At 42.4% G+C, this 17,987-nt stretch overlaps 1 protein-coding gene across 1 annotated transcript; it reads right to left on the bottom strand.

The window, feature by feature from the left end:
* Nucleotides 1–506: 506 nt before the first annotated feature.
* Nucleotides 507–13,986, bottom strand: znf831 (zinc finger protein 831). The gene is made up of 4 exons (XM_051414893.1): nucleotides 13,847–13,986; nucleotides 7,944–12,336; nucleotides 5,898–6,181; nucleotides 507–3,960 (listed from the first exon to the last, which is right to left on the bottom strand). The coding sequence occupies exons 2-4, from the start codon at nucleotides 12,286–12,288 to the stop codon at nucleotides 3,100–3,102; spliced, it is 5,490 nt and encodes a 1,829-aa protein (XP_051270853.1). The 5' UTR covers nucleotides 12,289–12,336; nucleotides 13,847–13,986; the 3' UTR covers nucleotides 507–3,099.
* Between the last annotated feature and the right edge of the window lie 4,001 nt (nucleotides 13,987–17,987).

A 17,987-nucleotide genomic window follows, 5' to 3' on the forward strand; every position in this document is an offset into this window, starting at 1 on the left:
CTGTGATAGACAAATAATCCAATCACCTGCCAAGTATTTTTTGAAAGTCCCTGCCCAAACATTTTCCAATAGACCTTTTTCACAGCAGCCATTTTGACATGAAATAGTAGGGTAAATGCAGGCGTTACCAATTATACTAATTTAAGGTTCCGTTTCATTTAGTGTAGCAGAGCCATGCACAATATCAACAGAACAGAACCTTAAATCTGTATGACCTTTACATAGCTGGTAAGTCCTGTGTTTCTAGAACACTGACTATATGAATGAGGAACACTCCTGGACCAGAACCTCATCCCACTTCATCCGCTGGCCACACACAGGACTCCAAATAAATGCTAATGTTGTGTCTGCTGGATGTGTAAACTACTGTTTGCTTACATGACTTTATAGGAGGTTTATTTTAGAGCTGAGTGTCTGTCAGTTGCAGGATCCTGATCTACTTCAGGACCACTCACTGCAGCATCTATAAACCACCAAGAACAAACTCACACAATCAGACCAGGAAAAAGGTTTTGAGTATGGTTTAATTTACCTCTTGTTCAAACGGTTGAAAACACAAAATGTTCAATAAATCTGAGATGACATAATTTGTTTTGTCAGTTATGCTTACTAATGTGTAATCAGTAACAAGAATATAAAAATTAGAAAACAAAACAAATATAATATGTGTAACACAATAATTATAATAATTCAGTTTGTAACTTGACAAAGAAAACATTTTGTGCCCTTGCCCTCCCTCTGTGTCAAACAGTATGTAAACCCAAACAAGCCTGAACAGATGCATTAAAATGTTTTATGACCACTAATAGGCTGAGAGTTCCAAGTCAGCGTGAGCTGTAATTGAGGATTTATGTACAAAAATTTTCACATGCACCCATTTCCTGTTCTTGTGGGCTCCTGTGCTTTTTCATAACTGCTGACTCATCACACAACCCAGACTTGGAACAGGGTCATGCCCCTCCAGCCAATGCCTGCTTCACCTGGGTGATCTGATTGACAGCAGAGATCAACTCAATGGATATTTGGCAGCATGTGTACATGATTCACACCCACAGGTGTTGTCTGTGAAGGTTGCAGAGGGATACAGACTGCAGTTTGTGAGAGAGAATGGGGAGAGAGTGGGTGTGGGAAGGTAGACACAAACTGTGGTAACCTATGTGTGTGTAAGCGTGTGTGAGCAGAACGGAAGTCCAACATTTCTTTGGGGCAGAACTAATGTAACTGGTTGGGTTAAATAGCAGAAAGGGCCACAACGTGTCTGTCGACACTCATCACACCACGCAAAATAAGACATGAGGGAGCTAATATGTTAGCTGCTAACACAAAAAATACCCATGCTGTTCCAGTAATTCCTAAATGGTAACAGTTCATTTTCAGGTATTATCAGGTTGTGAGTTGGGGGCCTTCATTCAGTTAAAGCGAACACAGACTTTACTTTCTTTAGCTTATTAACTAAGCTAGCATACTAAAACAAACTCCCTGAGCTAACCTGCTGGCACTCAATGTAGACTGACATGGTCAAAAATGAAAGTAAATGTACCATTTTTGTTCCATTCTTCTACCATATTTAGAGTTTCAATGAAGCCAGGGAATTGTGGTCATTGCAGGCAAGTCCCTGCATGTGTCATAGTGCATTCACACCATGTCAGCACAATAGGAGTGATGGGAAAACCTCCAGTTATTTCCACTTGGGAGTGTTTCCGCTTTGTAGACACACCAGGTAAACACAAGTTATATTACCGTTGTTTGTTATCAAGTGAAACCAGATACAAGCAGTGTATTGCTGCTTTTTAATGATGGTCATTGACGGCATTTGTCTTGCTGGATTTTATTTGGATGTAGCTGCCAGCAGTAGTGGTTTTGCAGCTGTTTTGTGACTGCCTGGTTCATTGATTTCTGTGGTTCTTTTCATGTGGGAGATATCGTTGCTCAAATTCAACAGTCAGACTTGGAATTACAACCAGGAGGCTGACGTGAGCAGTTTTTCTACTTGGCCGCTTTTCATTATCCATTATTATTCATTATTATTTTGCTTTTGCTGCTTTGTAACCTTTTTGGTGCTCACGGTATATTTATTGTTTTGGTGTTGTGTGTGTTCTGTTTTTGTTTACATTTTAGGCTACTTTCATATGTAGAATATTTTCACTAAAGTTTTATATTTAGCTTACTTTCTATTCTGTTTTATTGATACTCACAATGATATCCAATAAATTGGATCCAATTTAAGGAATAAAGAACAAAGGACCAGCGTGTAAGATTTAGTGGCATCAAGTGGTGTAGTTGCTGATTACAACCCCCATACATCACCTTCCCGTTCCAAGTGTGTAGGAGAAGCTATAGTGGCAGCGAAACTCATGAAAAATGCAAAAGGCGTTTGGTTTGCCCATTCCAGGCTACTGTAGAAATATGGCAGTTCAACATGGCGACCTCCGTACAAGAGGACTCACTCCCAGTTCCCCAGGAAGAGCACCGGGCTTTGAAGCCAATTTTATACGCTTAAATTGTGAGAGAATCGGCTTTAAAACAGTGGATGCAATTTGTTCATTTTATCAGAATTTCATCCATTTGGTTCGACAATATTTGTAAAGTCCAGAAGAGCCACCCGATTAAATCATTTTATCTCCGTTCGAGTTAGCTCGAGGGCTAAACCGGAAGTTAGCAGTCCTTGGCCAGAGAAAGTTTCTATTGCGCTTGCTGAAGATCCGGTAATTTTATACCAGCAAATCAAACTTTCCTGGCTTCATACGCCACTGAGCAGCTGCCATAAGAAAGAATGCAGCCCATGACACACTTCTGTTTGATTAAAAACAGCTCATTCTTAGATAACACAAACACAAACAATTATCCTTATTTTCAGGTGACTATACACATAACATACCTATGAATATTATATTCCATTCCTGCCAATACATTGTCCCAAATGTTACACACTGGACCTTTAATGTATCATTTGTAATTAAAACCAAAGAAATCATGAGGGCTAACTACATGTGGCTGTTTGGCTCTGCCCACTAACTTAACTCTATTATTATTATATTTCTGCCTATTTCTGAAAAAAAGATATCTACAGCAAGATTTAATATGTATGTGTGTGTTCGCCTAAAGCTCGATGATGAGTTTCCCTTCATCGTCACTACTGCTGGTGTCTTCTGTGTAGTCCTGGCAGCTCTGCACAGCCCTCACTCCACCGCTCAGACACTCTGACGGCTGGTAGCCCTGAAGCTGGCCAGCAAACAAAAAAGACTGGTATTTGTTGGTAATGTCAGGTCTTCCAGAGTTACTGCTCTGACCCGTGTAGTCATTTGGAGCCTTATCCTTGGTGTCTGGGTAATCAGCATGTTCGGGGTATGTAAAAGGCTTTAATGGCAGTAGAGTATTGTTATCCAGCATGTTTGAGGCTTGGGTGTCCCCTGCCAATCCAGGAGCAGCTCCACTCACTTGAACAGAGTAAGAAACTTGGCCGAGGTGTGTGGAGGACAGTGTTTTGACATCAGGCAAGAGGCTTTTGTGATTGCCTAACGTACAGGTTACTGCTGGGATGTCGTGGCCTGCTGGATTTCCTTGATTTCCTTCCTGTTTTTGGTCCTGGTGTGAAAATGTCTGTTGAGGGCCAGACTCAGTTCGTGAAAAAGCATTTTGTGTTTCTGTTAATTGGCCCTGTGCTTTGACATGTTGACTTGACTCAAATAAGATCTGTGTTCGTTGGTTATGGATGCTGCTTTCCCAGTGCCGTTGTGAGAAATAGAAGTTGTTCATTTCCATCGGGGGCTGTGGAGAATCGAAAAGGCTAGTCTCTCTGCTGGCAGGTAGATGAAGGTTATTTGACGTGCTCGGAGCTTGCTGAGCGCTCTGTTGAGGGTACTCAGACATTCCAGAGTGTGACTGGGGAAGATGCTGTAGATGCTGCTCCGATAGCCAAGAGTTTTTAAAGGAATCTGCCTTGGCCTTTCTGTCTTCTCCCTGTTAATGAAAGAAGAAATGAGAAGGAACATGACCACCATAATAGTACAGTCATTGTCCTCCCTCCATTGAACCTCCCCATTAGCTTCCTGCATTGCTGGCATACCAGCTTCTTGTGTCCAGTGAGTTGTGAATTATGATAAAATCATCATAGGGGGATGTTAGATTGGTGGAGCATTCAGCTGTTCCAAGCACTGCCCTTCAGCTATTCATTATGCACCTTGAAGTTCGAAATCATATGGAAGAGATTCTGCCATAAAACAGAATTATGCCAATGTAACTGCTGTCAGCTGCCTACTTCTGGCAGTGTTATAATGGATTGCTGATGTTTTAAACTTTGGCAAAAGCCTCACAAAGCCTCGTAATTTATATCTGATTTACCACCGTGTGTGGCTCTGTAATATACATTTTTGTTTAGCATATTTGTTATGTTGTGTAAATCTTGTTTTTTCTGTTCGACACATCTCGGGCGTTTTATTTTTATTTGTTGTGCTACAATCTGGCTCGGGTATCTCTATTTTCCTGGTAAATGTCTTTAAGAAATGAAAAACAATTCGGTGACGCAACAAGCCATTATGCCTCCAACCTGCTTCCACATGATCCCCAGATCAAGATAGTCTGAATATATCTGCTGGTGGGGGATTTGTGGAAAGATTTAGAGTTTAAGAATAATTAAAACAATAAAAGGTATTTAGAAAATATGCTGAATTGGAAAGAATCTTGTACATTTTGAGCCTGTTTTGTGACACTTGTGTGACATTCCTCTGTTGCATGTGTTTAGTTTGAGAGGGGGTTTATGTGTAAGTGTAGATATATTTGTGAAGGGAGTTGGTCAGATAGATCAAAGTTACTGATATTAAGTATCTCATATTTAATTTTGATCTGTTTACTTGTTGTGTCTGAGCTGTACAGTCATTTGTCTGTGAACTTTTTAAAGACACCCTCTGAAAATATTTATACCACAGTACTGTCTACCATAGACAATACTGTGTGTTTGATATGTCTTTTCCACATTCAAATTCTTAAAAAGAAGGCTACTCCTTCTGCCTCAACTTCCAAAAAAGATAAAAAATATTCTATTTCTCCTTTTGTTGGGGACCCTACAACCCACTCAAGGACCCCTGTAAGTCCCCATACCCCAGGTTGAAAGCCACTGTCCTACTTCACTGTAAAGTCCATTCTCAGCGGATTTGCGCTGGTGTCTTCTTCATGGTTCTACATCACACTGCACAAGTTGCATACTGGACCAGGACTGACTTCATGACTGCAATGCCACAAATCATGCTGCTAGGCAGGTTTTCAAAAAGCAGAGAGAAACTTTCCTCTTTCAGCAGATGAATTTGAAAACATCCTTCTAGTGTCAAACTCTGCACATACAGCATTCTGCACAGTGAAGATCAGACACCACACTGTAGGAACAAGAAGACTGATTCTGACTGGAGGGAGGCTTTTAAATGTACCACTGTGGAATGTAATCACTAAAACCGCAAGAGTTGACCTAATTCCTAAGTCCCACCCCTCTTCGCTCTATTCTCCAATAACAGTTGAGCAAGTCTTAGTCAGAACCTCAACTTTCTCCTGTCCTGTACTGAGATATACTATGTGCTAGGCTAATCTATGTTGAAAAAGCAGTCACATTTTGACGACAGTTAGAAGATAAACCTTAAGTTAGCTAATGTTAGAAAAACGCTAGCTAATTAGCTAGCCAATCTAAATCGATTGTTAGCTAGCTAGTTACATCTGAAAGTCAATGTTAGGAAAACGCTAGCTAACTAGTTAGCTAATTTACATAAGTCGTTGGTTAGTTACCGAGTAAGTTTACGTTTTGCTAACATTACCTCAAAATACAATACAACTGTTATTGGAGCACAGAGCACAAAGGGGCGGGGCTTAGAATGGCTCAGTTGTGAGCCATGAATAAATGCATTCAGTCTCACCTCTGGCTTTGTCACGTCCTGTAAATACGTGTATCTGCAGTTAGAATCGGCCTTGCCCGGCTGTCCTGGCTCCTCAGCTGTCTCGATTCCTCTGTTCTTATCCTCACCCACCACACCCCCACCACCCTGCCCCTCCACACGCTGGTGGTTTGTCTCTCCAGCCTCTTGGCTCTGCTTTGGCCTCCAGTCTGTGCTGTCTGGCTGCTCTGGGGTCCCCCCATGTCCCCACATCTGCGGCTCCTTCTGGTCTGCACACCCCGCCAGGGAGTCTCCCTCTATGAGCCCTAGGGAAAGAAAAGGTTTTCTTTAGGATCAGTGTATCTCAATGTTTATGTTTATCAGTCAGTTTTAACTTGCCTGAAAACCAAGGTGGAGATTATACATCTTATGTAAAGCCCTGAATGTATAAACAATAGCTGGTGGTTACATTGACTTTTGGATACCGAAAATATTCTTGAAAAAATTTATTATAATAATAATATATAATCTTTTCAAAGTAATGTGCGTGTCACCAGCCCATCAACCAAATTAAAGGAAATGATGTAGCCATTTTTTCTGGTGGGATACATATTGCTGTGATATACACATGGAATTATGTGGTCGGATATAATATGCAGTGGAGGGTATACAATAACAGCAATTGTCTTGAAGAAAAACAAATGAGCTATAGACTTTCTATAATTAGCATCTTTGGTCTGGCAAACTCTCAGTACATAGTGCTGTAAGAAAACTCACATGGACCAGCGCCAGCCCTCCTCCTCACACTCCTCTTAATGTTTTCCATCAATGACCTCCATAGTGCTACAGAAAACTAGTGGCAAGTAATCCCTAACCTGGCATAACTAATGATAATCTACAGAAAATGTTATTTACAGTGAACTAATTGTTCAGGACTACCATGGGAACTAGAAACTAGGGTTGTTGTTTCAGTTAGGCAGGCAGGAGGCAGTGGATGGACGCCAATGAGTGCCAGCCCTTTTGTTTATCCTAACTTTGTAACCGTCTGTAGCTTAAAGAGTGGAGTCGAATGACACTTTAAAATAATTCATGTGAGGCAGGTTACATTTCACAATAGATAGCTCAGAATAAAAGCCATATGAACTGCTTTGACCATGATTTCATTTCGCCATGAGAAATTTAAGAATACTGCCATTTAATTATTTTGTCTATAATTATAATTCCTGGTAGTGCATTTCTTTTCTATAAAGACCAAAAAGACCTCCACATCAATTGTGGGTTTTTAGTTATTCTGCCATACACAAAACCTTTCAGACAAGACTTCACTCTGCAAATTGGTGAGCACATACTGCCATCTTGTGGTAAAAAATTGTTTCTGCCATCAATCGCACTGCAGCATGTACATAAGTATTCACTCAGACATGTTTTTTGTTGTGTTGTCTCTGTACTCCTGAACCTAAACAACAACTATGAGGTGAAAGAGCCTATGGATGTTCACATCCACACCAGATGAACAGCAACTGTGGCCCTTTTTACAAGTAAATGTGTTGTACAAATTAGGATAAGAGTTATTAAAACATTTATTTTTTGGGGAAAATCTTTGGGGGATTTACAATTACTTCAGGCCCCTGTTGACACCACCACTTTCTCTCTGTACTGTGTATCCTCTCACTCTAAACTTAACGAAGATATTAAACTAGTTTTGACATCGAGCACTCAAGATTCTCAAGGTTTTGTAATAACAGAGGACCTGATTAAAGGCCCAAATTACCACCAACCGTATACAGTGAACCTGGGGCTTTAGTGGTCCTTGGTGGCCTGGGGCCATGGTAATTCCGTTTTATTTTGTTTGTGTGTTGTTTTTGCTGTTTAAGGTCATTGCTACATACCGCAAAATTGGGAGAATGTATATAAACACTAGCTGAAATGTATGTGAACACTATCAAACACCCTTACAGTCAGCTATTTGCCCTCATAGTCAGTTTCATTTTAAATCCAATGTGCTGGAGTACAGACCCTACACTGTATATTCCTCAGATCCGTGGGATCAGTGTGAATGCTTAATATAATTTAAATAGTCATATATACCTGCAGCAGGACTCTGAATACTTGTAAGCACAGCTGGGATGTCTTTAGGTCTTTCCACCTGGATGTTAGAAGACAGTGAAGTAAACTGACCCAGTTGTTTTTCTGAGTGGGATGAGCTGATTACGTTCTGTGATTCACTCAGAGTCATTTCCTGTGTAGGGGCAGAATTGTCCATAGGGCTCACCCTGTCACATCTCATGTTTGCATGTTTGGATGAATTCAGAGCCTCTGACAATGTGGATTCCACTGGACTGCTGCAGTAAATGGATGCCTGTGGGTCCAACTGTCTCGGAGCTTTGCATTTATTGATGGAAAATGAAGAAACTGAGCCAGAGAGTTCATCAGGACATGCAGCACCGGAGGCCTGACCAAGCCCAACCAGTAGAGGGGGGTGGGTTTCTCCACTTTCTAACTTACTGCTTTTGTATGCAGACGCTTCACCCTTGGCTTTCATCGTGCCTACATTACAAGTGGCCCCTTGATTTTTAAGTTTGTGTTGGCTTTCATTTCCCAGTATTTCTCTTCTCTTGCTATTCTGATTTAGTGTAGTGGGAGAGAAAGAGGTCATGCTGAGCTTGTGTTGGCCAGAGAGTGTTTGAGAGACCAGTCCACCTTGGCTGACCCTCCTGTCTGGCAAAGGTTGCTCCTCAGCACAATGGTTCAGAGAAAGTGTATGTTCCTCCTCTGAAGTTTGGCCCCTTCCTGACCTTACACCTTTGCGTGACGCAGCAGTTGACATAACATTGGCTGTAACCCTCTGAGTCTCTGTGTCCATGTTTACATGACTGTATTTGTGTGGGCGTTGTGACGAGTCTGGTGCTTCAGAAGGCTTAGATTCTGATTCATTGGATACTGTAGCCTGTGTGGAAATTATATGTTCAGTTGAGTGGAGATTTGGCTCTGCCTTCCCAAACTGTACAGACATTGAAGGTTTAATTCTCTCCAAAGTCTCACTTTGGTCCAACTCCTTTTGATGTCCTGGCTGTTGATGGTCCCTTCCCTCACTGCTGCTTTCCATGGTGATGGAGCTTTGAGCTTTATTCTGGATCCCTCCCAGGGCCACTGCTTCCGTATCACGTCTCTGTGAGAGGGTATTGCCAGCTTGCCTCTCAATCTGGGGTTCAATGAGAGCCAGCTGCTCATCAGATATGATCTGGAGGCAGATCTGGAGGTCTGCTGTGTGAACATGAAACACATTCTGAGCAGCTGGCTGCATCTGGTCAAACGGTACAATGTGACAAGGTACAACTGGGGTGTTAGAGCTGGTACGTGCCCGGTTTAGAGGGCTCAACTGGTCGGATGCTGGCGAGAGTTGTGTGTGTGACGGAGGAGGGTTATGGTTAGGTTGACCTTGTGAGACAGCTGTGATGACGGTGGAAGAGGTTTGATTGTTTACTGTGGTTATGTTAGATGTAGCAGGGAAATTCGCAACCACAGGTGCAACAGGTCTGGGTAACTGCATAGGTGCTAAGCCTCCTGCAGACTGTGAGGGCTGTATTGAAGTGCAGCATAATCCTCCATGATAATCTTGTAGGCAGGTTGTGGTTATTGTGGTAGCTGCAAATTGCCTGTGCACTACAGCTAGGCTAGATGACACATTTTTATTGAGACTTGATGTTTGAGTCTGACAAAGGGTAGTGGCTGTGCAAGGCAAGAGGAGCTGGCCTTGTGTGGAGCTGAAAACATTTGTCTTTTTGATATCACAACTCTGCATCAACTGTGACATGGTAGGATCACTACATTTCTTTTCAGAAGCTGTGACTGAGAGTGGGGTTTGCTCAGTGTGAGAAAATGACAGAGCAGAGGTGAAATTACTGCCATCACTTTCTGCCGGTTTATCCACAACATGCGGTGAAGGATTTGAATCAGATTCAGCAGCATTAGGTAACTTGAGCTGGTATTTGGGCAGGAAGCTGGTCTTGGCAGCAGAGGGGGTGGAAGTGGCTGGTGAGGTGCTAACAGAGGATGTATTTGCATCGATTATGCGTGGTGGGAAAATAGCTCCTTTGAGCTGTGTATGTTTTAGATTATTTTGAAGGTTGATCATACTGAGATTTGTATCCTGCTGAGGTGCACTGCCAGTGACAGAAGGAGGGGGATGAGTCAGTGTGTTTGTGTCGGTCTCCATCTCTAGAGGGCAAATTATTTTGTCATCAGTTTTTGGCTTTTTCCTGTCAGAGGGAATATGGGCTCCACAGAGCTGCGAGCTGGAGTCAGTATGTTTGTCTTCATTAATCAATCTCCCATCCTCTGCTCTGCTCATGCTGTCTGTTTTGTGGCTAACCAGTGATCCAATTAAAGGTAATGGCAGTACTGACAAAGACAGATTTCTCCGTAGTGGGCTCTTGAGAGAGCTGCATGATGTATGAAGCTGGCTGGTTTTTAGATTAAAATCCACAGCAGAGACAAGGGATAGTTTGGCAGGAGGGCAGTCCGGATGACACGCTATTGCACTGCTGCTTGTGAAGTTTATTGCTGAGCCTGCTGTTGCCACTGTCTCCTTATGAACCTCTGACAACCTTTTTTGTAAGCCCTGAACAACCTCAGGCTCTGGGTTCGTTGAACATTTCCTGCCTTTGATAACACTGTCATCCCCCCCTTTCTCAGCATTGTAGAGCTTCTTAAAAGTTCCTCCCCCATACACGTACCACTTGTTGTAGGAAAACTTCTGTGCTTTCTTCCTCCGGAACTTTCTGTTGCTTGGCTCTCCACAAATGTCACCGCCGTCCCCATCGCAGCTAAGACTGCTGGTGCACGCCTCCTCCACAGATGAATTCATGTAGAGACCGTCTGTTGCGTGGTTGCAGTCTACGGCTGACTGCCGGACCAGTGGGCGGTGGGTGGATGACTGCTGGTTCATAGGCTTGATCGCAAAACCTGTTGGATTGATCTGCCCAGAGCTTCCCCTCCGGGCAAGTGTTACATAATCACTCTGATAAGAGGAGGTTGGGGTGCTCCTCTCAGGCTGTAGGAGGGTAACGCTGAAAGGGAGGGAGTTGCTGCGGGTTAAGGGGGCATGCTCCGTGGTGGTGGAGTGCTGAGTGGGCACAGAGCTGTAAAAGCCGGGGTTCCTGTTTCTTTGTAACCCAACATTCGGACTCTTATTAATCCTCATGTCAAAGTGAAAGGAATCCTTGTATGTGTATGGCATGGGAAGGTCAATACTACCCTGCTTTGACAGAACTGTCTTCCGTGGCCTTACATTTTCCAGCTGTTTGTCCTCAACAACAGCTGTATTCTCTGAAATCAGCTTAGATATACGCTCCTCTAGTGTCTTTTGCTCCTGCTCCCTTGCAGTGTCTTTTTGTTCCTGTCCACCTTGGCTTGGTTCTTGTTTGTTGGTGGTTTCCAAAAGATGCTCCTTGGTGGATTCAGTGAGGGAATCCATACTGTGATCATGTAAAATGCTGCCGGGGCTTGGGTAGTGGTCACTGCTCTCGCTGAAGCCTGAGTCGGTGCTCTCATGGCTCTGCGATTTTCCTCTGGATACAGAGCTCTCCCACTGCTTGGAGAACAGGGTGGCTTCTTGTCTCTGAAGGGGAAGATGTCGACTCAGGGTAGGTTTTTCATTTTCCATCCTCTGTTTTTCACCTGCTGTTGTGACCTTTGCACTTTCATTTGGTTCTTTGGCCTTATGATCTGCAGGCGTCAGCTCATTCTGTTCCCTGACAGAACCATGCATATTTACAGAGTAGACCTTAACAGTGCTGACTGGACAGGTGATCTCAGCAACAGGTAAAGTGGCATCCTTTTCCATGCTGCCTGACTCGTCCAGAGACAAACTGGAGGTACAAGTCTCTCTGGAGCTGGACATGCTGTCTAGGCTGCCCAGGCTGCTCTGATCTGACTCAGACGAGAGGCGGGCATGAGCCTGAGTACGCTTATGTTTGTAGAGGTTGCTCTGAGTCTTGAAAGAAATTCCACAAGTAGTGCAGGGGTAGGGCCGCTCCCCGGTGTGGCAGCGGAGATGCTTCTCCAGCACACTGGGCTTCATGCAGTCTCGTCCACAGTGAGGACACACGTGCTTTCCTGCTGACTTGGGTCTGGCTGCAGGAGAAGCAGCTGCCAGACTCAATCCTGGCTGAGACTGCAGCCCACCAGCAATATGGAGTGTCAGGAAAGGAAGCGTCTCCTTGGAGTAAAGCGGCGGCATGGCCAGATGGAGTGTGGCTGGCTCCCGGGCAGCTGGAGGAGGATGTGGGTAAGGCTGCGCTGGTAGAGCAGGCACTGTGTGGATGTAAACAGCCGTCAGCGGGGCCTGGATGTCCATCCTTTTCTCTGTCTGCGCTGCAACGGAGTTGATGTGCACTGGAGCACTCGCCAATCCTGGCTTGCCAGTCTCCATGGTAACACTGCTGCTGTCGTGATGTACCAGTGCCAGGACTCTAATTACCTGTAAGATAAGAACAGTTTGCATTAGACCTCTGCTTTGCCTCAGATTAAACGGGGCAGATCTGTCTATTTGAGCTTGGATGTTTTGGGGTCTAAAATGAGAGCTCATTCCTCTAGAATTTTTATTGTGCCAGTGGAACAGAAAAAGGAGCATAGCAATGAATAAAGCAGTAAATGATGACAGATATGCAGTACCCTTTAGGACAGATGGCTAATAAAACAATGAATCCTTTTTGGCTTTTGCACGGTTATAAAATGCAGGGAGATGATGTCCACAATTCTAAAACAACAACATAAAAGCACATCTATATCTAGCTCAGTGATATTATTTTGGTGATGAGCAATAATACCCATGGTTACAGCACGCAGAGAAAGTAGAGGAATTGAAATCTCTGCTGTTTAATTTCAAGAGCATGTGATGCAGGAATCAGCTCTTAAGATATGTATATATGCATGCGGGCAGTGGACACATATGAGACAAAAACATGGAGAAATGTATATATATAGTAAAGAGATGTAGGGGGTGACGTAGGGGAGTGACTCACATCAGGAGAGGGGTGAGGGAGTGAGATCAGATACTCATACAGTACAGCAGAGGCTTTTATCTCCCCAAATGAAACGTGTCTGCTGACATTAGCTGTTGCCTCTGTCACCAGTCTACACCAATTAAATGGCGTACCCTTGATGTTCACAGTAGCATGTGGCGGCTTTGTCTCCTGACAGACTGTCATTTTTGTATGATAATCTAATCAAAGCGCAAAGCCACCTACATGAAAAGATGAATAGTTTCATATTAGGTCAAGCAAATTTCATTTCCTGTTGCTGTGATGCTCTGCTGCATGTATTGTGATTTTGCATAATTCTCCCACAGAGGTACAGTTGGCATGGAGCACACTCTTTGTTAGTTGTACAACATGAGCACGCCCACGTCAGATACTTTTTGTGGTGCCGTGAGCTGAGGAAAGTTTCTTTCTGTTCATGTTCAAGTGAGTTCTGGGTTAAAATGAAGAGCGTATTTTAATTTTAAAACTTTATTTACTCTGGGACTTAAATCCACCATTGCTGTACTTTGCTTTCACTTCCTTACTGCTATGTAAATATGTCATACACACACGTTTTGTTTTTCTACAAGCACTTGTAGTCAGTTTAAAATTGCACACAAGTATGTCCGGGGTAGAATGAGATTAAAAAGAGGTCAGCTTCTGCTTGTAGTGAGAACAAGCATCAGCATAAATGGGTAGCATAAAAAAAGTAAATTAAAAGGACGACTTTCTAGATTTCATGTGTCATAATGAAAAAAATGTTTTCTTTCATCTTATCTGCTCTCTATTTTTCTAATTTCCAACTATTGTTCTGACTTCATAAAATTAACGTTTGAAAAGAGGAAATATCTGATGGTGATGCCATAACACAGTGTAGGTAAGAATATCACTACAAGAAGCCAGGACATGCCGCTACTAGGCCGAAACTCAGGCGCAACAGTTTAAAAAAACCCAACAGAAGTCTCTTACCTTCTTGCTTTGCAGTTCAATCAGCAACAATTATCCAGCTAGGAAAGTCCTCTACTAACAGCATCATTCTCAGGGAACCTGCTCCTTTCAATCTGCTCTGACATCCAGGCCGTTTGTCCCTCTCCAACCTGATTTTCTCGCACAGCTCTTTGACGTGAACTGTTTCTTGTCACGAGGAAGCGGAACAAATGCAAATGAGAGAAAAGATGCACTATGAAAGTGGCGAGGCAGAGAGGAGGAGAGTGAGGGAAGGAGAAGGGCTGGCTGGGTGGGTGTGTGGCTGTCAAACAAAGACTTCCGGAGGACAAGTTGAAAACATAGATTACACAGAATGATCAGCAGGAGTGAAAGAGCGGAGAGGCCCTGAGCACAGATGGAAGGATTTAAGGCTAATATTGTGTTGTGCAGAAGTGAAAGCAACCGCCTGGCAGAGGAAGTGCAATGACAGAGACAAGCCTACCTTCAACAGTCACGTTAGCTGACTGACTGACTGACTTTGGCATCAACATTTTGAGGCAGTACCTGACTTCTGGCTCACTTATATACTCGCTCCCCCACCTACCTACTTCCTCCCACACACTGGATTTCATACACCCACATATACAAGGGTGCAGCAAAACTGATGTTGATGTGGCTGCTTGGCTGCACGTGCACTGTTCTCACTCTCTCAGGCAGAGAACAAATGGATGAGTTGTGAGTGGCTGTAGTGAATTTCCCACCTCCAACCACAGCCCCCATTACAATATGTATCATTTTGCAGGGGTACCCCAGTTCACACTGCACGTGCTTACACAGAAGCCCTTTTTTTAAATCACAATGTCTCATTTGTACTGAGACTTCTTTGCTGCATTTATTGTTGCTAGTTTTAACCAGCAAGTGTGGATTTAAGACACAGAATACTGATTATATTGCTCTGTTTCACTCAGGAATCTGAAAAGTCCTGAAGAACGTAAACCAGTAAACAAACATGTGATCACTTCCTCTCAAAAGGTACAGTTAAACCAAATCAAATTTTCTTTAATTGTACCATGTAAAGTAATCATTTGCTTCTCTCTTCTTTCCAGCCGTGTTTTGACTTCTCCCAGTCCATGTATTTTCCTCTACTCCAAAGACCTTTTCCAGCGTTCCACGTGATGCCCTGGGATTTCCCCTTCCTTTCTATACACACGCAGCTCCATTCTTGGCTCCCGGACCACCTGCCCCCTGAAATCTGGCCTGAGAGTTATACAGCTAATACACAACCACTTTATTTGTTTGACCTGTGACTGGACTTACTATTGCTACTTTTTACAGTCCATGATGGCATTAAAAACAAATTAAACAAGTTGACAATATTTTTTTTTGTCTCATGTCTTTGTCCATTTTAGCCCTGAAACTAGGGCTGCACAATTAATCAAAATATTATCAAAAAGTGCAATGTGCAAATCACAGAAGCTGTAATTTATTGATGAAGCTAAAATGTGCCCTGACCTACAAATCTTGTTCTCTAGATGTCAGAAAACATGTTTGTTTAGTGCAGACCTAAATAGATCATCATGATTTGAATAGTTTTTTCAATGAAAATTACATTTGTGATTAAAAAATGATCATTCCCACAAAAATTGTGAATATCGCAAAATCAGTCAAAAGAATCGCCATACATGAAACCTTAGTCTGTCTGCAAAATTAAAGACTGTGAATTAATCAGTGTGTGCTCCAGTCCTCCTTTGTTCTGTGCAAGATACAAAGTAACATTTGCATTCGTTTGAAGTATAAATGTGGCCACCTGATGAATTTCTAAATCAGAATTTTTCCTTTTAGCTCTCTTTTGGTTTCCACCAGCTCTGCCTGCTGCTGCTGAAAACGCTGCTGATGAAAGCAATGAGACTGAACTAAAATAGTAAAGTTGCAGGTGTTAAAACCAAAAAGCATCATAGAGCTGAGTAACTGCAGAGTCCGATGATAATTCTCTGTAGGTTTACAAACGGCCAATTGTTAATTTTTATAAAAAACTATTTCTTTCACTATATCCTGACAGTAGAACATGAGACAGATAATCTGTGAAATAATCAGGTTCCTCTGGCTCCTCCTAGTGTTCTTAATGGCATTTGCAGGAATCCACCGGGCCTGAACGAAAACAACCAATCAGAGCCGAGAGAGATAGCTGATTGTTGAGTCTCATTCCCAAAGTGTCTTTATATCTTTCTTGGTTCTGATTGTTATGACAAAAAGTAATTTTTTATAAATGTTACCTACTGCTGCGTTAATACAAAACTATTTAAAAACCAGATTGAAAAAAGTATTTCTACTCTCAATGCCTCTGATAAAAGTGATGTTTTCAAAGCTCAGATTTTTTGAACAGTATGTCATTGTGTGGGATCGACCGTGCAATTATCAGATGACATCTGCTGAAAGAAAACAAATAGTTTTCATATCATTTCACTGCTTCAGACTCTAACTGGTCTCCAAGGCAACTGCAGGCTGGTCCACTGAGAGCATGCTTTGTGTTGACATGGTAACAAGACACCACCTACCACGCATGTTTTCTACCGCCCTTATAGAGCTCACAGTCCTGCAGGGTGGAAGCAGAGTTTCAGGGATGCTTTTAAAGACTGACTCAGATCAAATGTTTTTAAAAGGCAGGATGTGTATAGTCTATATGGATTTATACAGATGTCTTATCCAAAACAGTCAGCAGGCGCTTAATGTTGTTGATACTCTAGATATTTTGGCTGTGTTACTCAGGTTACTAGGATACAAGGAAGAGTCAGGTTTTACAGCTGATGGTCAGCAGTGACCAGAGACCAATAAAATGTGTCTATTCCTCCTGGTCTCCCCGTTGCTGAACCTCTGCACTGGTAAAAGTAAAAGTAGTTGTTTTGTTGCAACACATGTAGTCATACCACAAATGCTGAAATGATCCCAGTGGTGACATTGCTCAAAAAGCTAATGTCATTATGCAAGAGCTACAACTTCAATCCCTTGTGATAAATAGTTCCTCGCCTGTTATCTAATTTTGTGAGGACTGTGAAGTTGCCTGCCTCTGCACACTGCAACAGGCAAGCTCTCTCAAGTTATGGCCCTAGATGGAAGGTACCCGAGGGAAATATCCAGCTTACTTTATTTGTGTTTTAATGGGTTTGAGTGGGTCCCTTGCTGCACTTTTGCACACGAAATTACAAATAACAGATGTATCATTTGAATAGGCCTATTTCTGACAGGCTAAGCTTCCATCTGCATGTTTTACACTACATTTCTGTTTTTTTGGCCAGCATTTGAACTGATGAGCCACATTGCAGGAGGTGGCAACTGAGAGACTGTGTGTGGGTGGGTGCTGAATTGCTGGAGGCCTATATCCACTTACTTATGCCTTTTCAGTAGCTAAAGAATAGCAGTCTCATGCCCTACCTTTGTCTTCATTATCACTACCAATAACACTCCTACCACCAGCTGCCAAACACAGTGCGTATATCTGACAGGGTTAAACTGTAAACCACAATTATTGGCTCTGTTGTACATTAACACAGTCTTACTTGCTGTGTTCAGTATGTAGCTCAGCAAGAGGCATTTTAAAGCATACGACTGCAAAGCCAAGACTGCTATTGTAGCAACAAAACTGAGATCAAAACCCGGGCAGAAGCATACAGCTTTTCATTCCTTATGTCTTTGAGATGCTGTACTTGTGCACCCTCTGCTGGGTCATGAGTGCAAGCCTATCTGAGGTAAAATAAGGTTTATACACATACAAAAGAAAATGATTTATGTTGATTAATTTGGGGTTAGTGAAACACATTATACATACATAGCATTCAAAGCCGCATAACAGTCATTTTATATTAGCTATAAATCTGTTGATTTTTGTTTGAGATTAGTTTAGTCTATTAAAAATGTTAGAAACAAGAGAGAAATTCCCATCACAATATCCCTAATTTCATATTGCTTGTTGTTGCCTGAGCAACACTCCAAAAGCCAACGTTCTTCATTTTCAAATGATATCAGAGAGAACCAGCAAATTTGGTATTTTTGTTCAAATAAAAATCATCCCCAAACTATAAATCAGTTATAAATCATAAATCAATCCATTATTTTTATTTCAGTTGGTTAATTATTTCAGCACTAATTATTGGTTAAGTTAATTATGGCTATTGGTTTTACAGAAAGA

Source organism: Dicentrarchus labrax, unplaced genomic scaffold (genome assembly GCF_905237075.1).
Source record: "Dicentrarchus labrax unplaced genomic scaffold, dlabrax2021, whole genome shotgun sequence".
NCBI classification, from domain to species: domain Eukaryota; kingdom Metazoa; phylum Chordata; class Actinopteri; family Moronidae; genus Dicentrarchus; species Dicentrarchus labrax.